Source organism: Astatotilapia calliptera, chromosome 14 (genome assembly GCF_964374335.1).
Source record: "Astatotilapia calliptera chromosome 14, fAstCal68.1, whole genome shotgun sequence".
NCBI classification, from domain to species: domain Eukaryota; kingdom Metazoa; phylum Chordata; class Actinopteri; order Cichliformes; family Cichlidae; genus Astatotilapia; species Astatotilapia calliptera.
In genome coordinates this window covers 22,520,687-22,546,280 of record NC_137435.1, presented here as the reverse complement: position 1 = coordinate 22,546,280, position 25,594 = coordinate 22,520,687, and the positions used below count along the sequence as shown (strand labels likewise).

Sequence of the window (25,594 nt, the reverse complement as noted above, 5' to 3'; positions counted from 1 at the left end):
TTTGTTCTTGAACATTAGCCATAAAGGTTGAATTCATGCTGAGTCCTTTTCCCCATTCAGAAGCCTGCACTTACTCATCTGTTTTTAATACAAGCTTGCACAGAAAATTGTGTTTTGTGTCATTTTTATAAGAGAGGGCAAACACCACATCTGCTGCGCTGCTCTTCCTGTACCTGCTACTGCTGCAACTGTGAAGTCTCACAGACTTGTTTCTCACATATTCAGGCAATTTCTTATCATTTGTAAGCCATGCTGCATCTGTTGCATTGCTCACAGGTACCTCCACTTTTAAAGGTAGCCTACTTCACTTGATTCATTAGATTAAGCACACATTTTACCAACTTGAAAATAGAAACATTGTAGTAGATAAAGACACCATGCAGTTTTTAAACATATCTACAGTGCTGCACAGCCTTGTAGAAGCTTTGAATAAACAATATATTCACTAGTGTCAATGGAAGTTTGCATTCGAATCTTGAGGCAGTTGTCACTTATGGGGAGTTTTACCCATTTTCTGACCCTTGGAAGACTACACATAGATAATGTGAGAGTCTGTTCATGCGTGCATGTGAACTCTTATGTTTTCCTGTCAGCCCATGTGCTCATGTCAAAGCAAGCTTAGAAGGGTGAGGAGGAAGTGAGAGATAAAAGTCAGTAAGGCTATCACTGCAACATCTAAAGCCTGTCCAGCCTGCATGTGTGTGTGCATGCTTGTGTGTATGTGTATGTGCTTTTAATGGTCTACTAATCCCAAATGCATTTGGCTGGCAAACTAATCCAATGCTTGTCTAGCCAAGCTCTAAAACCCACTTCTATCCCACACTGCCATCTCCCTGCCTCTCCCCTCGATCCCTGCTTCTCTCTATCAACATCTATCTCCAGATGGTATCTTGGAGGTAGGTGCGATAGAGAAAGCGGGAGAGACAGACAGACAGAGAAAGAGAGGGCGGATGACCTCAACGGAGCCTCCTCATTGGAGCGCGTGGCGCGCTAGAGAGAGAGAGAGAGGAGAGGGGGTTCATTTGTTGCCATAGTGAAAAAGTAGATTAACCACCGCGAGCACAGTGCCCTGACGGACTCGTGAGGGATGCTGTGTTTCTCTGGGAACATACACCTGTCCCGCAAGCAAAGGTAGGCTACAACTTCTCTTCTTCTCCTTTCGTGGACAGAGTCAGACATAGTGGCACGAGGACGGCGTGGATTACCTGATGAATTCTCGTTTTTCCTCCCTAAACCACACGACTTTTGGTCTCAAAGTGCGAGGAGACGCTTCCTCAAACGACCGGCTTTCACACTAATAGGCCCATTTATGAGAGGAAAGCCAACACGGAAAGAACAGCAAACCTGTCTTTTATGTGAGAAAGAAAGAGCCACATATCAGATGAATTTTTTTTATTGTTATTGTATTACCTATAAAGCACATGTTGATGAAATCATAAAATTGGGTTTTATTTTCTATAATTTATTGAATCGAGATATTTAAAAGGACTCGCAAACTTAATTTAAATTCAAAGATGCCATTACAAATGCAAAACTAGGTTTTCTTTCTAAGCTAAAGCTAAAATTAGTTAATGGCAGTATCTGTGTTAAAGCCTGTGCCCAGAGACATTTGCAGGAAAGCGCGATGTTTCTATTACATTTGCATTGATTTATTTCTAATTTTTAAATCTTTAATAATTTGATCTCCGTGGGTCTTTTAGGTGGAAGCCAGCCAAAGCAGTAGGTTAATGGCTCTTTACTCATCTGACCGCTATGAAACTTCAAATGCTATCGATCTCATCCATAGTGCCGTCGTCTCAGCCCACAGTGTCACCTCTGAAGTCTGTTTGATCAGAGAGGAGACAGACTCTCATAGTCTAGCCCATCATCTTCTTCCTACATTATGAGGCAGTGCAGCTCACGGGGCAAAGCAACCCAACCGGGGATTTTGTGTTGCCTACTTTTACTCTACAGTATCCGGATCCACTTTTTGGTTGTAGCTGGGCAATTAGAGATGCGTGGGAGTGAAGGAATTAAGAACGAAAATAGCGACACAGAGAAAACACGTAGGCTACATGCGACATAGGAAGTTAGACAGTGGGCTCACAAAATCAGTAAGCTCCATCATCGCACTGATCAGTGTTGTACTCGTGGATTTCACTCGGTCACGTCCTCTCCATTGTGGGATGCGCGCTTTGGTGAGAGCAAAGTTGGACAGTGTAGTTTAAGTTTTAAAGAAAAAAGTGTGTGTGTGTGTGAAGGGGGGGGGGGGGGGGGGGGTCAACTCTTCTTTGATCTGCTGAATTACACTCAAACCTGAGTTTTTTGAGTTTTCCTCTCTAGAGTGTTACAGTATCTCAGTAACTTTAGGCATTTTGTAACTGCTTATTTTGAAGGTGAGGCTGGACTGAACATCCACTGTCACCTGTAAAGGTTGTTGGTGGCTTGTGTGTGTGTGTGTTAGGGAAGGAAGAAGCTGGAATCAATCAGTTGCCACAGAAGAAATAAAACAAATTTTTTAATGCACTGTTTTATACTTTCATACTGAGCTCACTGAACGCTGCTGTAGTAACAAGAAACATTTGATTGATTTATTCTGGTTTAATTCTGGAATAGTGAGAAGAATGTTGAATGCTCACGACAGAAATAATCAGTGTCTGTCTTTGGACATTTCAACTTTAAAACTGAACTCTGAGGACCTCAAAGGTGCTCAAACAATACTTTGTTGGGTAATTTTGCTTATTATTCATAATATTACTTAGCGCTTCTAAACCAATAGATAAGAGAACACAGAAAGAATGTCTTTGGGAGTGTCCAATAGAGTTTACTGAATGCTTTAAAAATGAATCAAAACAACACAATGTATGGAGCAGGAGAATGCCCAATGGATGGATGTTAAAATGAAACATACCTGAACAAAACTGTCATTAGCAAAATTAGTTCAGATCTTTTGGGCGTCCATGATTTGGGCTTGTTCCAGTGTATCCCAAAGATCATGGACGGATCTGGGGAGTTTTCATTGTCCTGTTCCTGATTTTTCCCTAGCGGTTTTTGCAGTTTCTCCAAGCATATTATCCTGCTTGGGGAGACTGCTGCAACATAACCAATTCTGTTTCACTCCAGCTCAGAGGAGGCTTGTTTTTGGTGGAATATAGCATTCATGCCTTGCTATGGTTACACAGGGGCATTGCTTGTGTTTTAACAGAGCTTTGCTTGTTAATCTAGGAAATTTCCCACGTTACCAAAGTGTGCTACGCCCGTCAGGTACAGTACAAACCGTTCATATTTTCAATCATCCAGGGCTTGATTTGTTCCCATTCCAGCTGGAATAGCATGGACCAGGACCACTCTGCATCAAAGCTGGGCACATGCCAGATCCACTATGTTAAAGCAAAAACAAGAAAATAGTGATCAGAGACAGTCTTAGCGGCAGTCTTACAACCATAACATAACATTTCAGGTTGTGAAAATGTTCTGTGCACATATGCACAAACCTCTTATTTGGAGGACACCCCCCCACCCCCACCACACACACACACACACACACACACACACACACACACACACACACACACACACACACACACACACACACACACTTTGGCCACTGGTGGACTCCATAAAGCTAAAGGCATTCAAAAAATACTACCCTGTGATGTAAACATTAACATTATGCACTCCACACTGTATATAAATGCCACTTGTTTTGCACATATTCAACTCTGTATATTTTATATATTTTATTATTATTATTATTATTATTATTATTATTATTATTATTATTATTATTATTATTATTATTAATTTTTTTTTAAATTTTTTTTTTAACTATTTAATTTGTAAAAATGTGCATACACACACACACCACACACACACACACGTAGGAAAATATTTAGTATACACATCCAGAAATGCATACACTATTATATATTGTACATATATTTATTAGTTTCAGGTTGGCCATTCTTGTATTTTGCTCGTTTGTGTTGTTGTGTTTGCACATCTCTGTTGCTTGTGGGGCTCGCACACAAGAATTTCACTCGCATGTGCTGTGCCAGTGTGCCTGCACATGTGATGTGACAATAAAGTGATTTGATTTGATTTGATTTGAAATGGATTAGCCTAACAGTTGTAGGGTATTGTCTTACATGAGAATGAAATAAAACTATAAAGCTCTGCAGATAAACCCCGACACTCGAAGGATTACTCTACCGTCTACAGTACAGCTGTACAGTATGTCTATTATTCACAGGAAGACTTTTGCGATTTGTCTTCATTTTCTCCACATCAGGTCAATGGGAGGAGAGGGCAGGATGATGTGGTAAGATGGATGAAGTGAAGAAAAAAACATGAGAAAAAGAAAGTGAATGACCCATGGGCACGCTGTCTCAATCATAAACAGCAAAGAGATGGGGGGGGGGGGGGGGGGGGGGGGGAGAAAAGTGGAGGGAAATGGGGAAGTGGGTGTTTAAGTGCAATTGGATATAGGGAAAACTGCAGAAAAATGGTGGCTACATTTGCAAAGATGGAGAGCAGGAGGGGGCAAAGAAAGTGGGGTCTGCGGAGGATGAGATACGGGGGAGAGAGGCTGAGAAGAGGGAGGAAAAGGGGGCGGGATGAAGAAGAGGTGTTTGGAGAGAGGCTCAGGTGTGCGTGACTGGAAAACGGAGGAAGCTCGGAAGCTGCACAGCGACCAGAGGCAGCTTGACATTGGACTCCACATTATTAGCCGCGTCTTTGCTCCACGGTAGGAACTTGCACACCGGTTATCAAACGGGACCGTGCCAGTGCTGTTGGAGGGGCTCCTATAGGTAAGGCTTGAGATCCAATTTTTGCATGCACATAGCCTGTATTCTGCTCAGACTCATATTGTCGCACTTTGTTATAACCCACTGTTCTTGCAGTATTCCTGAATGGACTTGCAATTACACGTGGCTTTCTTATCCTTGAATTACACGGGTTCGCTGTAACCTAGTTAAAGAAAGCAGCCAATTGCGCTGATGTATGGGAGAAACAAGCATGCCACTGAGACAGAGGACGGCCAGAGAGGCGGTTTTCACCGGCGCGTGTTGTAGCTGTGCTCATTTCAGACCGTGTCTCTTTCATGTTTCGCACCTTTCGATCTCGTTTTCGGATCTGTGCAGATGATGGACTCTCTCCCCCCCTCCCCTCTTTCCCCCCTCTTCTTGCGGTTAACGGATGCAGCGCTGCGCCAGTCGATGTTGTTGTCTGTGGATTTGATTTCTCCTTGGAGAGACTCAGTTTGAGCAGACGCTGTACGTGCCTGTCAGCGATTAAGCACTTGCAAAGCGTCACATCATTCAATAAATTACTTTAAATTGATGGTACAGGAAGACCAACGAAACCACAAAGGATTAAAAAGGACATAAATAAATAAATAAATAAATAAATGCACCTGGCTGAAAACTGCCGATAGTCTTACTACTAATGGAGACTGCGAGTCCCAGATAAGTGCTGTAAGGTCACATCTTGTTTTGGGGGAGTTGTGCAGGCGCCTTGTCTCATGTGGCTGCAGCGGTTTAAGTCTTTACTGACTAAGCCTTGTTGGCGTGACGATGCATGTGTGATATTTGTATCCCATTCATACCGGGAGCTTTTTGGTCATTCGTCCTCAAAGGCAGGCCTGCACTATACCTATTAGCTATAAAATGCCCATATAAGCTATGTCACTGTGGTGCACTGGAGTTATAGAGGTTTAATGCTGTTTAGTGGTTCTTTTACTTAGTGGGTGTGTTTGTGTCTCCAAGCCTTGGCGCTTTTCTTCATCACTCATCTGTGGCACTGAGATGATTCTAGAGACAAGGCAGCAATTACAAAAATAAATCTTTAGTCTTCTTAAAACCTGCAGATGCACATTGTGTCAAAGGGTTTGTGCAGAAAAAACTAAAAAAAAGCAACAGCAACAATAATGAGCATCTCTTTAGCTGGGAATAGGAGGCTGCATGGAGAGAACCATTGTTCCAAGCCCAATCAGCAAAAGCCTTCCCTGCATAAGTGAATGTGCACACAACACAGAAAAGCAATATGACCCATTTCAGATACCAGCAAGTCATTTGAAAAAAACACCATTATGCCAGATCATTTTGCCCGTCCGTTCCTGTTGACAGTTTATGTTTCATGTTATTATTTTATGTGGTATGTTGCAGTATAGTATTGCAGCTCCTGTTTCTCTCGGTCGTCTAAAAACACCTTGCGAGCATTGAAGTAATTCTTTATTAATATCAGGATTACGTCTGGTGAACATTTTGTTTTTCATACAAAATGATTCAAATCAAAGACTTCTGATAACATTTCAGACTTAAATGTCATGTTTACTCAAACCTTTTTATAAAGGCTGCAAACACCCCAAAAATATTCCCCTCAAAATGTTTTACAGGGGGATTTTTTGAGAGAACCTGTCAAATATTAGTTTTCTTTGACCACCAATGTACTCAGAGAAAAGGCAACAAAACATCTTTTGTGTAGATATCCATTTATCTTGACACATGTCACATGACACATGTCAAAACTTGTGTGCCGTTAAATGAGCGCGCTGGAGAAATAGGGTATGTGGGTAAATGCACATCCATTTGTATTTGGCACACTTCATTTGACATGATATGTGTCTCTCTGTGGGATCGTGTGTTGTTAATAACGGCGGTGAGCTTACTGATGTACATCTGTCTTAGGATGCTTTCTTCTTCTCCCCTCATTTAACCTGTCAGAATGTGCAGTCAGCGGAGAGCTTTTACAGTCAAACGCAAACTGCTCAGATGATGGAAAGCACAACTATAATCTGTTCTGAAAACTCCAGACATCACCCCCTCACCCCATCATTAAATGCAAACACAAACGTCTGTGCGTCATACAGGACAAGATAAAGAGGAGGATAAATGCATTTGTCTACAAGCCATGCGTCTAAATTTAGTGTAATTCTTAACGCCCCTGTTTAATACGCAGTAAATTAAATGCTTTCTCAACACATAAAGCAGTATGCTAGGCGGGGAGGGGGAGGGAGAGTGTTTGTTACTGCCTGTGTTGTGTGTTTCTGTCTGTGTAAAAGTTGATTTGGATGGTTTTATAATGCCTGTGTGTATAGTTTGGATAGAGCTAGAGATATAAATGCCTAATGGCGTGAGCAAGATGTTTGTTTAGGGAATAAGGATTTGACTTTCTTTTCAGTTCGGCCAACAAGAGAATGATACGGGGGGAGGGACAGACAGACACAGTGTATCTGTCTGACTGAGTGTGCAATGCAGAAGCAGTGGATCGTTCAAGGGAGGGAGAGAAATGATGAAATGAACGTGGTGAAGCGGTTTTGGTGTGGGGGTAATGTGTGTCTGCTGTGCAGTGAAATTCTAGGGAGAGATTCTTCTATGAGGATTCTTCATCTTCATCTTTGTATTAACGTGTCAGTAGAAAGACAAAAGAGGAGGCCAAGAAAGAGACAGAGTTGCGTCACTGATGGAGAGGGAGCGCATGTGAGACAGAGCAGAGTTTTGTTTGATTTGTTCATTACTGGAGCAGCAGTTAGCCCTGTTGCCATCCTGACACTGTCACGTTAATTACGTACAGAGAGACTCTGTCCCCTGGTGCCTCTTTTTTTAATCGTTCATGCCTTCTTCTTCTATCCCCTACTCTGTCTCTGTCTTCCTCTACCTTCTTCAGCATACACTGTGTTTCTTCCTCCTCATTTCCTCTCCTTGCAGTGTTCCTCCATCTGCCTTTTTTGTTCGCTCGTTTTCTCTCTCTTCCTCCAAACAGCAGTCTGCTAACCGCCCGACATCCCTGCCACGACCTTGATCCTGTTTTGCATAAGCAGTGGATGCCATCCTCTGCTGAACTGTCCCAGCTCCCCTGCTGTTTACGGTCAATTAAATTTCTCAGTTGCAGTGAAGGAAAGTATTTGTGCAGCTTCGGGGTTAGGCAAATTACAAGTCTTACCCATTAATGCAGAGGGATGGCTACTTGAAAGTTTACCCAAAGGATGAAACTGATGCCCCCGCACTTGGCTGACTGTTAAACACAGGGCGCTTGGTGTACATCGCTTAGCTAGATATGTCCCATATGCTGTTTTGAATCATCCACTTAGTAGCTGACTTGCCCACATCTTGCAAATAGGAATTCTTTACTGTTGCCTAAACTCTGCACTTCATTAAAGGAATCCTTTCTATAATTTATAATAACAAGACACATGGAGTACTCAGCGTTCTTTGCCAGAACAAAAGGAATACAAAATACCCCTGAAAGCACTGCTTTTTTGCCAGAAGGATGTATAGCAGTCTTGGTACAGTTCGAAAACAATTTAAATTGTAATGATAAAAACACAACGGGGGCTTAGTTTAGAGAGAACACCCAAAATTCACAATTAGAGTAATACCATTAAAGCAGCAAGAGAATTAGCTATAACATGCCCTCAAATTTGATTTGGAGAGAGTCGGGGGGCAGACACTTGAGAATTGACTTGTGGTATGCCATGTTAATGGTTTTACTTGGTACTCATCATTGGTTTCAAACAGTGCTGCTAATCTTCAAGGACCAAAAACATAAAAAGGAATTAAAGAGAAAAAAGGGACCTCTAATGGGTTTATGTACACTTGTTGGCATTGTGGTTGTTGTGCACTGTGTAAAACACCTCACAGCAGCTGTGAGGTGTGACACAGCTGCTGGCAAATGCAATGATCAATATTTTGATTTTATTTGCACAATTTGCATTTATATTAGCGACTAAATGATTAGACTGACAAAAAGTGAGGTAGAAAATACAACCTTAGGTGCTAATGTCCTGTTTTCTGGACTTTCCAAACAGTAGCTGAAAAAAAGCAGCAGCATCACTTAATATGATTCAAAAAATGCACTATTCAATCTGAGTTCTAGGGCGCCGAGCCAGTACTTGCATGTTCAGTGCTGTGAAAATTTGACCCCTTCCTGATTTCTCACGTTTTTGCTTATCTCACTTATATATTTCAGATCATCAACCTAATTTTTTATTAGACAAAGATAACCAGAGTAAATACAAAATACAGTAAATCATGATTCACCTGGCTCTGTGTAAAAAATAAAGTAATTGTCTCCCTATGTTAAATCGTAATTACATACCTTGAAAAGTTTAAATTCACAAGCCACACCAAGGCTTTTCCAGGCATCTGTTGGTCTGGAAAGGGTTACAAAGCCATTTCTAAGGCTGAATACTAACTTAAAATAACCATAGTGGGAGCTGTTATCCAAAATTGGAAGAAACTTGGAATAGTGGCGAGCCTTCCCAGGAGTGCCTGGATGACCAACATTACTCCCATAACTCATGCAGGAGGTCACAAAAGAACCCAGAACAACATCTAAAGAACTACAGGCCTCACTTGCTTAGGTTAAGGTCAGACTTATGGTTTAATAACAAGAAAGACATTGGATAAAATGGCATCCATGGAAGAGTTCCAAGGAGAAAACCATTGCTGACCAAGAAGAGCACAAAGGCTCGACTCACATTTATCAAATAACATCTTGAAGATCTCCAACACCTTTGTGAAAATATTCTGTGGACAGACGAGACAAAAACGGAACTTTTCTGAAGGTTTAAGTCCTTTTACATCTGGATAAAACTAAAATCATTTAATAAAAGAATACCATACCAGCTGTGAAAGACGGTGGGGGTAGTGTGATGGTCTGGGCCTGCTTTGCTGCTTCAAGATCCAGACAACAAGCCATAATTATGCTCTCTACCAGAAAACCCTGAAGAAGAATGTCTGGGTTATGTAGCAGAACATGGATCTAAAATATACGACCAAGTCCACCGTTCATTGGGTAACGCCCCCCCCCCCCCCCCCCCCCCCCCAGACATAACAAAGATTTTTGAGTCCAGACTTAGATCAGCTTGAGATGGTTTGGCATAACCTTAAACACGCTGTTCATGCCTGCCTTAGTTTTTAGGTTTAGAGGGGAATTACTTTTTGATATGGCTGTAGGTAGCTTTGGATGGCTTATTCCTTTTAATAAATCCAATCGTATATGTTACAAAGAAATGGTGCTGTCGTAAAGCAAAGAAATGTGTCGGCAGAGCTCCTTGGCCTAACCATTGTTATTTAGTGAAGTATGGCAAGTGTGGAGTAATGTATGTGTAATGTGTTTGCCAGTAAGAAGGCTGTAAAACCGACAATGATTCAGATCTCTAGGGTGAAATAAACAGTTTGGGCAACCACTCTCATGATGTGAAGCATTCTTCACTTTAACACAGTGCTTCCTGGTACAGTGAAAAGCTGCTATTTCTGTCCTTCTTCTGTGCAGTTTTCTCACTTTGCAAAACTATCCATTTGTACCAGGTTGGACCATTTTTGTCACCGCTGTTGTACTTTTATTTAACCACAAGTTTTATGAATACATATTAAAGACCCAGGTTATTATACGTGATGCTAAATTTCTAGCTAAATGTTATGACCATAGCTTTACATAAACATGTCTGTCTATCACCGATTCCTCTGCCTTTTAATTTGACGATCCAGGAGTTATTACAGTCAGTGGGATTTAACCCGAATTTTCTTTTACATTTCCCAGGTTGCACCGCTGCACCTATACCAGCCATTGCAGTGATGGTCCCACCTTGAAATCCAGACGGAGCAAAAACGAGTCAAAAGAAAGGATCGTTCTGAGATCTTCAGTTTTCGAAAACTCCTCTGTGCCATAAGCTCATGCCATGGCCAGGAAAACAGTTTCTCGGAAAAGTAGTTCCCTGTGACGGATCCACAATACAAAGTTGAGGTCTGCTTCTTCTTAGTAACCCAAAAGGACCAAGATGATGTTTTGGCTGCTGCTAGTTCTGTCCATTTGGCTGGGTCCCAATCAAGCCGACTCTGCTCAGTCCAATGAACGGCGAGTTGTAGCACACATGCCTGGTGACATAATCATCGGAGCATTGTTCTCTGTACATCACCAGCCTCCTGCTGATAAGGTAAACTGAAGTGGTTGTGTGGTTAATACTGGTATAAATGAATCATGTGTAGCTAAATTGATTACATTTTACTTCAACTGACCTTGTGTAATTATTGCTGGATTTCAGACAAACACCATGAAATGATATAGAAATTAATACTTTTAACACAGCGACAGAAAATTTATACATTTTGTCCAATCTCCTGTACCAAAGGTTATAATGTTGCTCTGGTTCTGAGACCCAAAGAATGCTTTCAATTTGTAGAATGGGTAGCTCTCTGTGAGTCCGTCGACATTTAAGTTCCATTAGCTGCCCCGGGAACCAGAAGTCACCCACTGACATTTAAGCTTTTTCCATCTCATTAAGGATAATTGCAAACAGGAAAAATCAGAACAAGGCAGCTATGTGAATACAAAACCAATATTATTCCAACAGTGAAGCACCTGTGTATTAAAAAGCACGGTCTCTTGCATTCATATGGGTAAAAATAACCATTTATAATAATCTAAATGTCACTTCACTTTGGCTTGATTCCTATCTCCTTTGTGTTGTCTAATCAGGTGCATGAACGCAAATGTGGTGCGGTGCGAGAGCAGTATGGCATCCAAAGGGTGGAGGCCATGATGCATACACTGGACCGCATTAATGCTGACCCGCACATCCTTCCCAACATCAGCCTGGGCTGTGAGATCAGGGACTCCTGCTGGCACTCGGCTGTGGCTCTGGAGCAGAGCATCGAGTTCATACGCGACTCGCTGGTCTCCTCTGATGAGGCCGAGGAGTGGGGCGGCGGAACTTCTTGGGGAGGCGGAGGAGGGACGCTAAAGTGCTCAGACCCCTCTGCCACTCCAATGCGGGGGAAGAAACCTATTGTGGGTTTAATTGGACCTGGCTCAAGCTCAGTGGCCATCCAGGTCCAGAACCTGCTACAGCTATTCAACATACCACAGATTGCCTACTCTGCCACCAGTATGGACCTCAGCGATAAGGTGAGCTCTGTTCCTTGTAGACGAATGCTACTGAAGCTCTACAGTTGCATACAAATAAATATTATATAAGAATCAATTACAGAGAAAATCTATTACTGCCACTTTTAATTATGCGAAGTTATTCATTACTCACCGAGTTGAATGCCCTGCATGCTCCTGCAAAACACAGCTTGACGCTCCTTTTGTTTCTGTTGTTCCAGAGCCTTTACAAATACTTTATGCGGGTGGTGCCTTCAGATGCCCAGCAGGCAAGAGCTATGGTGGACATTGTCAAGAGATACAACTGGAGCTACGTGTCTGCAATACACACAGAAGGTACGGTCACCCACGCGGACTCTTATGTTTTTCTTTTGTCCTTTTCTCTCTTTTTCTCTGTGTTTGCCTCATTATACTGTGTTCTTGGCTCCTCTTTATATTTATTTGCCTGAAATACCTTCGAACGCAGCCATGTCCAAGCTGAAAGACATCTGAAATCTGTGATGCCTCAATAAAAAAATAACAAAAAACCAGAACTTTCTCATAAATTCCAGCTAAAAAGAAAAAGAGGTAAAATTGTCTTTGAAACAAGGCAAGGAGTCTTATGAGCACAAGGATGTGAAGGAAGAGGGGAGTTGCAAATACAACTGACGAGATCAGCCACGGCGTAGCAACGCTGCAGCAGAGAGCGAAGGAGAAGTGGTTATTACAGAGATGAGGTTTCGGCTTATGAAAGGAAATGCGTTAAAATGGAATTACTGTAGATGGGTTAAAGCTACCTCTATGCCAAGAAGCTGATGGAGAGTAGATCAGAAGGTGATGACTGGAGGACAAAAGGGTCGTGAGAACTAAAAATTATGCTAGAGATCGAACTCTCAAAATAAATGCCTCCATCCTCAATGGAAAACAACAAGGGAAAAGCATGTGAAAACCCGGAGGAGGATTGTGTAGTACAGACAGAGAGAGTACTTGCAGGATTTGCGTGACTCATTCATTCACTCTCTCACCCTGAAGTTATCGGTGAGTTGAGTCACTTGGTTCACTGGTGGAAGATGCTGAAGATAGTGCAACAGCTACCTGAACTGCAGGACAATGAGTACCTCTGTGCCCGTTGAGAGAACAGCTATTGAACCTGAAAGTGTACGATAAAGAGCGATAAGCACACACACAAACACATATCAAGGACTGTTGATCCGGGCCTCTGGCTTTGCCTCCAGCTGCTGCAAGAGCTTTTGAATTTAGGTGTAATGAGTCTGTGTGTGTGCGCGTAGGTGTGTGTGTTAGTGGTGTGCAATTATCTAAGAGTATACAGTGGGGCAAAAAAGTATTTAGTCAGCCACCGATTGTGCAAGTTCCCCCACTTAAAATGATGACAGAGGTCAGTAATTTGCACCAGAGGTACACTTCAACTGTGAGAGACAGAATGTGAAAAAAAAATCCATGAATTCACACGGTAGGATTTGTAAAGAATTTATTCGTAAATTAGGGTGGAAAATAAGTATTTGGTCACCTCAAACAAGGAAAATCTCTGGCTCTCACAGACCTGTAACGTCTTCTGTAAGAAGCTTTTCTGTCCCCCACTCGTTACCTGTATGAATGGCACCTGTTTGAACTCATCATCTGTATAAAAGACACCTGTCCACAGCCTCAAACAGTCAGACTCCAAACTCCGCCATGGCCAAGACCAAAGAGCTTTCGAAGGACACCAGGAAAAGTATTGTAGACCTGCACCAGACTGGGAAGAGTGAATCTACAATAGGCAAGCAGCTTGGTGTGAAAAAATCAACTGTGGGAGCAATCATCAGAAAATGGAAGACATACAAGACCACTGATAATCTCCCTCGATCTGGGGCTCCACACAAGATCTCATCCCATGGGGTCAAAATGATCATGAGAACGGTGAGCAAAGATCCCAGAACCACACGGGGGGACCTGGTGAATGACCTGCAGAGAGCTGGGACCAAAGTGACAAAGGTCACCATCAGTAACACACTACAACGGCAGGGAATCAAATCCCGCAGTGCCAGACGTGTTCCGCTGCTGAAGCCAGTGCATGTCCAGGCCCGTCTGAAGTTTGCCAGAGAGCACATGGATGATACAGCAGAGGATTGGGAGAATGTCATGTGGTCAGATGAAACCAAAGTAGAACTTTTTGGTATAAACTCAACTCGTCGTGTTTGGAGGAAGAAGAATACTGAGTTGCATCCCAAGAACACCATACCTACTGTGAAGCATGGGGGTGGAAACATCATGCTATGGGGCTGTTTTTCTGCCAAGGGGACAGGACGACTGATCCGTGTTAAGGACAGAATGAATGGGGCCATGTATCGTGAGATTTTGAGCCAAAACCTCCTTCCATCAGTCAGAACTTTGAAGATGAAACGAGGCTGGGTCTTCCAACATGACAATGATCCAAAACACACCGCCCGGGCAACAAAGGAGTGGCTCCGTAAGAAGCATTTGAAAGTCCTGGAGTGGCCTAGCCAGTCTCCAGACCTCAACCCCATAGAAAATCTGTGGCGGGAGTTGAAAGTCCGTGTTGCTCGGCGACAGCCCCAAAACATCACTGCTCTCGAGAAGATCTGCATGGAGGAATGGGCCAAAATACCAGCTACTGTGTGTGCAAACCTGGTAAAGACCTATAGTAAACGTTTGACCTCTGTCATTGCCAACAAAGGTTATGTTACAAAGTATTGAGTTGTATTTTTGTTATTGACCAAATACTTATTTTCCACCCTGATTTACGAATAAATTCTTTACAAATCCTACCATGTGGATTCATGGATTTTTTTTTCACATTCTGTCTCTCACAGTTGAAGTGTACCTCTGGTGCAAATTACTGACCTCTGTCATCATTTTAGGTGGGGGAACTTGCACAATCGGTGGCTGACTAAATACTTTTTTGCCCCACTGTATTTCAGAACCTCCTCCTTGCAACACCCTGTGAGCAATGTGACATTTGAAGTGTGAAGGAGCTCAAAAACATTTGTTACGACATACAAACTCAAGATGGCAAATACCCAGTGGCATGCGTGCTGACAAGCAGCCGTGTCTCCATGATGTATTTCTACAAAACCTGTGAAGAAAGGAGAAGTGTGATGAAACTTCATGTGAAATAAATCCCAGCATATAAACAGTACAGTAGTTCACAATGAAATGTGTGAACTTTTTTGTGTGTGTTTTGATGGAGTCAGAAGTATTAAGGGAGGACTTTTAATGGTTTACAGCAGCGGCCCCCAACCTTTTTTGCGCCATGGACCGGTTTATGCCTGACATTATTTTCATGGACCGGTCTTAAGGTGTCACGGATAAATACAACAAAATAAAACTAGTACCGGTACCAAAAAAAAGAAGATTTATTCATAACACACCTGAAAAGACCCAGGAAAACCGAGTTAACCATAAAAACGATAACAAAATAACGCTGAAAACCGATAAAAACCCTGAAAACCATACATTTCACACCTGAGCCTCAACTCTCACTGTATATGTGTATATGCATATAGGTTTGTGTGTATAAGAGAAAAAAGTTTATGTGTGTATGTGAGAAACAGCAGATCTGTTCATTTGAAGAAATAAGGCTGCTGAGTGTTTTGTACCCTGAGATTTGCTAATAAGAGTGCCACAAGTCAGCACGAAGTAATTTGCGCTAGTGCACCCAAATGATTTTCATACACTATAAATTTCTCTCACAAACGCTTTCACTGTAGAGCTGTGCGATAATAAATGTTTAGTTAAAACTGATTGAGCGTGAGTGAGCATATGACTCACTGAACCCTGGTAACATGGATTGATTCTAGTAAAACGTTGTGAAATTAAATCCTTATTTGCTTTAATTCTCCTCCGGTGAAACTGAGAAAGGGATTTGTTCACAGATGTTGAGACATATTTATAAATCTTGTCTGAATTTGTTTATTTAAATGAAGAGCTACAGAAAGATCAGGTCACATATTTAGAACAATATAGTGCATATGTGTGACATTTTTGTTTTCTTTGTAATAAGAGTGTGCCTGTGGGCTTACCTATAATGTTATAACAGCATGTATACAGAACAGCTACAACATTAAAACCACTGTTGGTTGGATCCCTGGCTGTTCTGCATGCTTAATATCCTTGTGCAAGTCAAAAAGCACTAAAACATAGAAAAAAGTGCTCGTTTGGCTGTGAATGGATGATTGAGGAACATAAAGTAGGAAATTACTGTCTAAGCACTGTTTTGTGCAGAAGCCTTAGGTCCTGACATTCACATGGACATTATTTAGGTGTGTACAACTTGGCAGACTATACAAGAGCCCCTGATGGCAATGGTCTTCTCCAGCAGGACAGTGTGTGTCTCCACTCTTAAGCACAAGGCAGGGAATCCAACAAAATTCCAGCAAAACATTTATAAAACCTTCAAACTGCCTACACCCTGGATTTATCTAGAATCTACTGAATGGACTGTAATAAACCCACTTCACAGAAGCTCGACTGCGTGTTCCACAGGACCCAAAAGATTTTCTTCTGGCATCCTGGTGCCATACGATGCATGACACCACCAGAGTCCTGACACTTCTAGCAGCACATGAGAAATGTGCACGATATTATCAACATTTCTACAGAAATGTATGCCTTAGAGTATTTGTATTAGCTTAAATGTGCAGAAAATAGTGGTATTTTCAATTACAAAGACTCAGCTTAACCTTGAAACAGGTTTTCAAGGTCAGATTCTGCCTTGTCAAATGCAAAACATGACAAAAACAATTAGTGTGACAGAGAGAATGAATTAAGATGAAATGTAATGGATGGAAAAGAAGTGGAGACTGAAGGGAGAGGACATATAAGGTGGGGGTGGGGAGAGAACTGTAGGAAAAAATAAGGGAAATGAAGGATTATTTTTTTTATTTATTATTTTTTTTAAAAGGACCAAGATAAATTGGGAATGGGGAACAAGGAGAGAAGAGAGAATGCAGGGAACCGATGATAATAATGCCAGAAAACGATAGAAGACAGAGTACAAGGTGTGTCTGTGTGTGTATTAGGATGTGGAGTGCTTGCAGTAGATAAGAGAGCGTACAGGAGCTGAAGATTCGGAACAAGATTGGTAGTGGTGGTGGTGCTGCTGCTGCTTCTGCTGCTGCTGGTGGTGGGGGGTGTTACAGAGACTCATTAATTCTCTGCATTAAAATTTTGCATCTGGAGGCAAAAGACGGGGGAAAGTGATATGCAAGATACTGGAATACATGGAATATCAGCAAAGTCATTACACTGAAGTAATGAAATACTGTATTTTTTTTTCACCAGGAGGATATAAGGTACATGCATGCAATATGTTGACGTTATTACTGTTTCTTGGTTGTGTAACGCAGACTGTCTGGGCCTGACAGAATATTTTTTCAGCTGTGAATGCTAAAATCAATGCCTGAGATGGACGTAAGAACTCTCGAGCCAAGCACTTTCTCACAACCTTTAATGCAAAGTAACAGGTTCTCTCTGTAACTCAGTTTTAATGGGTGCTTGTTCTTTCGTGAATATGTCAATGTCTAATCCTCAAACTTCAAACGTCACAGTACCTTATCAAAGGTCGATTTAAATGTATCACATAGGCCACTACTATTAACAGAGAATAAGTAGAATATCATTATATAGCCTTCCTTTGGTCACTTTAACCACAGACGCTGAAGGTGAATTATGGCAGGAACTGTAACGTAACACCTCAGATATATCGTGTTCCAAGACATTTGATAAAATAGCATCAAGAGAATTGAAAGGTCAGTTGCATGGAGCATATATAAAAAAAAAAAATCATAAATGACCTTTTAATTTAGGTGATGTCTGTGGGACAGTGGCAGAAACACTGACAGTTCTTGGAATGAAGCCTTTGTAGAGCACCATGGAGAGACCTGCTTGTAGCTGAGTATACTTATCTGCATCACTAAATGCTGTGGAGGGAAAGGGACCCTCTCTTTACCGTCAGCATTTTCCTAATGCACCATCACATGTGTTTCTACCACACGGTCTCACGCGATGATCACAATAGGTTGCGAGTCCAACAACTCACTTACTGTTCATTGTGTGACTTTAATCAGCCAGAATCATCATTATCATCCTCCACCACACCGAGTTTACCATTTCTTTGTTTCACTCTCTCTCTGTGGCCTTCCTCCCCCATTTCTCTCTGTGTTCCTCTGTTCACCTCAATCCAATTCAGCTGAATGGGATTTATTGGCATGATATTTGACATGTGTCACCCCAGCACGCTGAAACAGAAGTTGATCAATGTTTTAATAAATCAAGATGTCAACTTTCCCTCCACACTACCGTTTTGTCTTTTCTCATTTCTTTCTCCTGTTGGTCTTTATTGACTCATTTGATCCTAGCACTGCAGATTCTCCCTCTGCCTCTCATCCTCTGCGTTTTGTCTTCCTCTCTGTTCTCGTCGTCCTCCTTTCTGCCATTGTGTCTTACACTCAGACTCTGGGACAAAACATGGTCCTTGTCTATTTAACTCCTGTGCCTTTTTAGGATTGAGGAAGATAAAAGTAGGAGGGGTTAGAAAGGGCAGCGTAGAGAAAGGTTTAATGAATGGACAAGAAGGGAAAAAAAGTGTTGCCTAAGGGTGAAGATTCAAAGAAGGACAGTTTCTGGATGGGTCCCCAAACAACAACAATGGCTTGTGGTTTAATGAGCATGGGGTCACAAGACTGCATCTCCTCAAATTGGCTTGTCCTCAGGTTTCAGAACTCATGTTCGGGGAATCAATTTAATGGCTTCTGTTAAGACAGATAGTAGTTTGCCAAACATCCTTCAGACCAGGCGCTAGAGGGACTAACTGCATGGTCATTATTATAGGGGAGACATGTCTGACCTATTGTTATGCTTTTAATGGGAATTAATGATTGTTATGTATGCAACAAAATGAAGCTGTGTATGAGGAAAAAGATGCATAACATTTCCACTGACCACAGGCAGACCTGCAGACCCAGATTCCTGATGAGAACAGCTTTTCCGCTTTCCTAGGTCGATTTTAAATGAGCTTTGGTTCTGAGAAAACACCAGTGTTCCTGGTTCATGTTCACATGTGGTTTCTTCTTTGCATTATAGAGCTTTAACCTGGAGTGTGGATGCCACAGTGAATTGTGTTCAGACAATGATTTCTGGAATGTTCCATAACAGAATCATCCCTGTTTTTAATGCAGTGGTGCCTGAGGGCCCAAAGATTATGAGCATTAAATATGGATTTTGAGGGGGTTTGTCCCTTGTGCACAGAGATTTCTTCAGATTCCTGGAATCTTTTGATGATATTATATGCTGTAGATGATGAGATATTATAAGTTTGTACAGATTTATATTGAAGATTATTATTCACAGTAGGCACAGCTGTTTGCAGATTGATGATCCTCTGCCCATCTTTACATCTGAGAAACCCTGCCTCTCTAAGATGCATTTTAATACCCGATCATGTTACTGAACTGTTGACAGTTAACACAATTTTTTTTTTGCACTATACAATTTTTTGTTGCCTCTGTCCAAATTTGTGTTGCTGCTATCAAACATAAGCTCCATCACTCCATCAGAAGTGATGCTAGGCTTGGAATTAAAATGCATGCCAGTGATGGCCAGAAAGTTTCCCTGACAGACAAATGAACCAGTACAGAGGAAGAGAAGACTGCTACCAGTTGCAGCCCTTTTAAGCGTGTGGGCTGGCTTTTGTTTAGGAATGGTGGGAGCAAAAGTGTGTTTGTTTGACAGTGTGTTAGCATTGTTGAGTAGAACCGAGAGAGTGAGAGGCAGAAAAAGAGAGCTAAAGAGAACCACGGCAACTTTACTGAAAGAGAAAAAGTGAGAGAGGGCGAGATGTCTCACACAGAAATCCCTGTTGAGTCCTGAGTGAAGTAGGTTACAAGCTTTATCGATTTTGATGATGGTAGCTGTGTGTGTTTGTGCGTGTGTGTGTGTGTGTGTGTGTGTGTGTGTGTGTGTGTGTGTGTGTGTGTGCGTGCATGCGTGCGTGCGTGTGTCTGTGTGTGTGTCAAAGGATGGTCTGCACCATCTGTCTCCCACTCCTCTCACTGAGACACTAATTACAGGACTTTACACTTCACTCCACCACACTGACTGGCCTGACTGTAGACAGAAACACACACACACACACACACACACACACACACACACACACACACAGAGCAAGATCCACAGTGGTCTGGGACTGTGGGACCGCTTCTAATTTCTGTATAATTTTTCTCTTCCTCATTTCTCCCTTGACCTCTTCTTTTTTCCTCCTCATCAATTTATGTGCTGCACAGATCAATGATGCGTAATTAGGTTGCATTCTGTTACAAACACACCGGAAGAAACAAACATTAGATAAAAAGAGGGGGGGTTTGATCTTTTCTTCAATCAACATTGAGAAGGGAAGGAGATAAGAGGGAAGAGGAGGAAAAATTAGAGAGGGGAATCCTATCATGTTCTTTGCCAGTGTGTACAACCCTTCATTAGCATAAATTCCAGGTCACCCACTTTCTCTGGCAAAGAAAGGGGTTCCACAGTGGGGAGATGCTTTCTCTGACACAAATTTCAGCATGCAGGCATCTATCTGTCTACAGTTAAGTCCACAATTTGTTGGACAAAGGCAATTGTTGTGATTTTGACTTTGTACACCACCACAGTGGATTTTAAATGCGACAATCAAGTTGTGAATGACAAAAGTGAAACTGTTTTTAATCAGGATGTAACATCAGGCCAGTTAAACTAATGCAATATTTATCTGGTCAGTTAAGAAGGAGGGATAATTACTTTCAGCTGTTGGTGTTAATGAAATTAAGAGCAGGTACACTAGAGGGGCAACGGTGAGACAACCCCTAAAACAGAAAAGGTGTTACAGCTGGAGGCCACAGATGTTTTTTCCCCTGCACCTCTTTTTGGACTGGTTTATCACTAGTTTTAGCTTTTAGCTAGAGTCAGTGTCACTACTGACCAGAAATGGCAGGTCCACCGCTGGTGCCCTGTGCTTTTCAAAGATGAGAGGAGGTTCACCCTGAGCCAGGGAGAAGTCGTGGAGAGCGTAACACCATTCAGCATTGATGGTATATCAGTGATGGTCTGGGGAGGAATATCCATGGAGGGACGCACAAAACCTTTTCTAGCAAGGCAACGCTACCCTGGCTACCATTAGGTATTGGGATGAAATGCCTAGATCCATCGTCAGACCCTATGGTGGTGTAGCAGGTCCAGGGTTCCTCCTGGTGCACAACAATGCCCGGCCTCATATGGTGAGAGTATACAGGCAGTTCCTTGGGAAACCGTTGCTATTGACTAGCCCCCATGATTGCCTGACCTAAATCAATGTTTCAGTCTATTCAGTACCACTGGACTGGACCTCAGACTGGAACAGGGCACCAGTGATGCCATTATTAGTCTAAAAAGCCCAAAATAAACCCATCGGATAGACAGGAAAAACTTAATGAGTGGGAAAAATCAATAATCTGGTACATTTTTAAACGGAGGGAATGAAATGGCCAGCTCAGCAACATCAGGTCTGAAAGGTGCCAAACTCTGTCTTTCTGCTATTGAATCCGATATTAAGTGATCTTTAATCATCATTGATCTGCCAATTCCCTACCACAAAATCTGTGTGATGGCTTACTCTGTCCATGCAACCCATTATTTCACTTGGATTTCCAGTAGAGAGAAACTATCAGAAGTGGACTCTCAACTGCTGTGAGATAAATGTGAGAAAGGGCAACTTTGGGCAATGTCTAGACTTGATTCTCCTGACATTTTCCCAAGTTCCTGTGTGGAGTAGTTCATCTATCTCTCTATGTGCTTCCATCTGTCGACACAGAGACATTTTCCTCTCCTTTTGAAAAAGTTAAGTAATTCTGCCTCAAAACTGAACTAATTAAAAATGTCACCTTTTTTGTGTGTTTCTAGGGAACTATGGTGAAAGTGGGATGGGGGCGTTCAAGGACATGGCAGCCAAGGAGGGCATCTGTATCGCCCACTCTGGTAAGAGACGCAGGTCAAAAAAACCACAGTGAAGTCAACTGTATGAGTCATAAACATTGTTTAAAATATATTAGATCGGAAAAGGCTTGCTGGAATTTTAGTTAGTAAATAGTTTAGTACTGATTCAAAAGCAATAGAGCAGAAGTGCATTACCCACATAAAGTGCTGCTTAGCATTAGGAAGGGCATTACCATCTCTACTGTGTCGTACACCTAATGCTGTCAACACAAATAGCCTGTTAAACAAAAGTTAAAATTACTTTAAAGTACAGCTTAATTCTAAATAAACAGGAATAGTATTTTTTTAAAGAAGGTGAGATTGTAAGTCATTGTGTTGTTCATTTTTTAATTTCTTCTAAAATGCTTACATTGTGAGTACCACATGAGAATCACAGAACTGTGTTTCGATTTGTGTGACAGGGAAAATCTGGAGCAATGCCGGAGAGCAGAGCTTTGATCGGCTGCTGGAGAGACTGAGGGCCCATCTGCCTAAGGCCAGAGTAGTGGCATGTTTCTGTGAAGGCATGACTGTCCGAAATATCCTCATGGCTATGAGGCGCCAGGGACTGGTTGGAGAGTTTCTTCTCATCGGCAGGTTAGTGGGGCTAAATATGTACTCTATAACATGCAACTCCTCTGTGTTTTTGGTACTGGAGGTTTCAATTTGTGCGGTTTGTATGAAAATAAAAGCCTTAGGCCACAATGCAAGCTCAAATGAGAGTGATATTGTTTTTCATAGGCCTTTTAGGTTTATTTGCATTCACAAACTAACCAGTAGACTGATGAGGAATTTGTGAAAGAACTACAGGAAGGCTTAAAAAAGTATCTGTTTTCAGTCAGCAGAGTAGCCAATGGGTTTGCAGATTGCAGTGTTATTAAATCAATTAAAAAACATTAGCTGGAAAATAATGAAAAAAATCTGTCCTTACAAGGCAGATGCTGTGGCTTAGTGCTCTTCTCTAAACTAACCCTCTCAGTCTTTGAGAATTGCAGACACAGCTATTTAGTTGATCAGTCGATAACTGGATCAATGTTTATTTAAACATTTTGTTAAAAATAATATTTTAAGCACTTCTTTCTGGAAAAATGCTTAAAGTCTGTTTTTCATGAATTTGTTTCGTCTGCTGGTAAAAGAAGACATTTAGTGATTTCATGTTGCACTGTTGGATGGTTTTGAGATGGTTTTTGCATGTTTGGAGGTCAACTGACTGATGTAACTGAAACTAAAAAAAATAATCAGAAATGTAAGTGTCAATAACAACCATTATAGCCACACTTATGAACATTTAATAAGAACCCATCTGGTAAATATATACTTTCAGCTAGTCTCTGCTCTGTTTTTTGTTTTTGTTTTTTTGCATAAAATGTCCATGCTGCTGATGAATAGACTTCAAAGCCCAGTCTGTGCTTCAAAGTAGCTGGTTTTTGACTAGCAGTGCTGCACACATCCCCAGCTGGTTGTGACTGATTGAACTGTATTTGTTGGATATATCTATAATAATAATATTAATAATGATAATAATAATAATAAATGAATGTGTCTTTTGCAAACATAAGCTTAATGGACACACCAATTGCTGTAAACGGCTGAGCTGAGTTGGACAGATAAAGACTTCGTTATAAAATTCTAGAAACTGAAATAAAAACTGATGCATTTCATAAATGGAGATCTGTCTCTGCCACAGACGGGGGTGAAGGCTGCAGGAAATGATTAGATAATGTAACAATCATTTTCTAAGTCTTGTTTGAGGTATTCCTTAGAAAAGCTCCCTTAATTTTTAAATAAAATAATATCCGCAGTTAATAATGAATGAACGGACAAACTCAAAAAGCCAGTTTATGGAAAAGCTACATTTTTTGCATCAGGAGTGGTGATAAACACTCAGTATTACAACTAGAGACATTGTCGTGGTAGAGTATGCACTAACATTTGGTTATATGAGGTCGTTTTCACATAAAGCTCCATTTCTGTGTGGATGAATTGATATGCAGAAAGAAAAACTTTCCAAATCAACAGTTTTTACCTACATCTGTGTATATATGTGTGTGTGTGTGTGTGTGTGCGTGTGTGTGTGTGTGTGTGTGTGGCTACATACGTCTGTATGAAAGTTGCTTCTAAGCCTCTCGAGTTACGGTTGCCATGCCAACTGTTGATTAACATAAGATGAATAATGATTTTAGCACCTATGCCAGCCAGCATGCGAAGAGGAAAAACAATAGCTTTTTGCATATACTGGAAACAACATGATGGGATTGCCTTTAAAATGGCACAAGTGTGACTGGTTCCAATTCTGTTCTACTTTTCCCCCCAGTGATCTCTGCTGTTTCACTAAATCATCATGCCCTGCATCATATTTGTTGTCATCACCACCTTGATGCTCATTACCATCTTACTCATCATCATCATTATCCTCCTCATCAACATCATCATCATCATCGCTGTCTATATGAGGTAAAGTCTACTGTACTCAGTCTGCAATTAGAGATTGAAGTGAGAGAGAGAGAACGATCATGAAGTAGGCAGACATTTTCTGTCCTCACAGAATTAAAGGACTTAATCAGTCGTAACTTTGATGCACTGTCAGGGGAGAAGTTCTTTGTTAGGTCTGACTATGTATGATATAAAGAGTTTAATGGATAATTTCAACAGAACCTCCAGGGGAAAAAATAAAATTAACAGTGACAAAAGGCCTCATTCACAAACTGTGCATGTGAACGTTTTACATACAAATTTGTGATTGATCCATGTTTCCTTGCCTGAATTTGGTCACACTCTGCTGGATATCATGAGTATTCACAAATGATAAAGTCAAGCTGATTCACGAAAAAGGCCTGAATTAAACCACCTTGTTACTAGTGCATTAAATAACAATGAAAATGACCCATTAATCCTAGCGGGATGTTGTGATTGTGACTATAAGGTTTTGACAAATACCTGCTTACTGATGTTTGTCCAGTAACTGAAGAGATTCTGTTGTTTTTTTCCTGCATTGCGTTCTTTTTTCCTCATCTGTTTAAGTTTACTTTGATTCTTTTGTTTGGACTTGATTCACTGACATACAAATGGTGGTAAGAAGAAAATCATCTGGTGTGCACATGTCACAAATTTGCAGTTATTTTATGTACAAAAAACATATTTCTTTCCACATTAGTGAATGAGACCCATCAATTGCAATGCATAATGAAGTGTAGGAAAAAAGTCAGCTGTGGGACATCACTATGGTGTCACAATTACATCGTCGTCATCTCCGTTTTAGTAACGAAAACAGAAGAGTTATTCTTCACTCAGCAGAAGTTATCAGGACTAAAAATCAGCCAGTCTGTTTTGATTTGGTCAATTAATTAAAAACCAGCTTTCCTTAGGAATCACTATCATAAATGAACTGTAGTTGTAAATTGGAGATGGTCACGGGTGGGCGCCCTGCTAACTGGAGGTCTGTGAAAGGAGCTTCTGATTAATCCAGTTGGGGAGACAGGTGTATAATGCAGGATAATTAGATTACCGCAGAATCACAAAGATGATGATAAAGCAGGTTTATGGAGGGCAAATGAGCATGGAATACCACAAGATCTCTGGATCTCCAGGGTCCATATTTATACTGTTTAAATAAGCCAAGTGCCACATGAAATACAAGCATTTAATCTGAGTAAATTGGTGGTCTGTAATTTATCCCTCACTGTGCCCTTCACATTTTAAGACTATTCTACATCTAGGCTCGGCTCCTACATTAACAGTGTAACAG

The 25,594-nt window shown here is 41.3% G+C and overlaps 1 protein-coding gene across 2 annotated transcripts in view; it reads left to right on the top strand.

The window, feature by feature from the left end:
* The first annotated feature begins 932 nt into the window (after nucleotides 1–932).
* Nucleotides 933–25,594, top strand: part of grm5b (glutamate receptor, metabotropic 5b) — a 94,133-nt gene continuing 69,471 nt past the window's right edge. Inside the window, exons 1-6 of one of the 2 annotated variants that reach the window (XM_026191512.2) lie at nucleotides 933–1,131; nucleotides 10,525–10,918; nucleotides 11,461–11,889; nucleotides 12,090–12,204; nucleotides 21,778–21,852; nucleotides 22,272–22,446. In XM_026191512.2, coding sequence (XP_026047297.2) covers nucleotides 10,763–10,918; nucleotides 11,461–11,889; nucleotides 12,090–12,204; nucleotides 21,778–21,852; nucleotides 22,272–22,446 — 950 coding nt within the window. In that variant the 5' untranslated portion in view covers nucleotides 933–1,131; nucleotides 10,525–10,762. Of the gene's footprint in view, nucleotides 1,132–10,208; nucleotides 10,919–11,460; nucleotides 11,890–12,089; nucleotides 12,205–21,777; nucleotides 21,853–22,271; nucleotides 22,447–25,594 lie in introns of those variants that run through there. The other variant, XM_080288600.1, reaches the window with a different exon arrangement.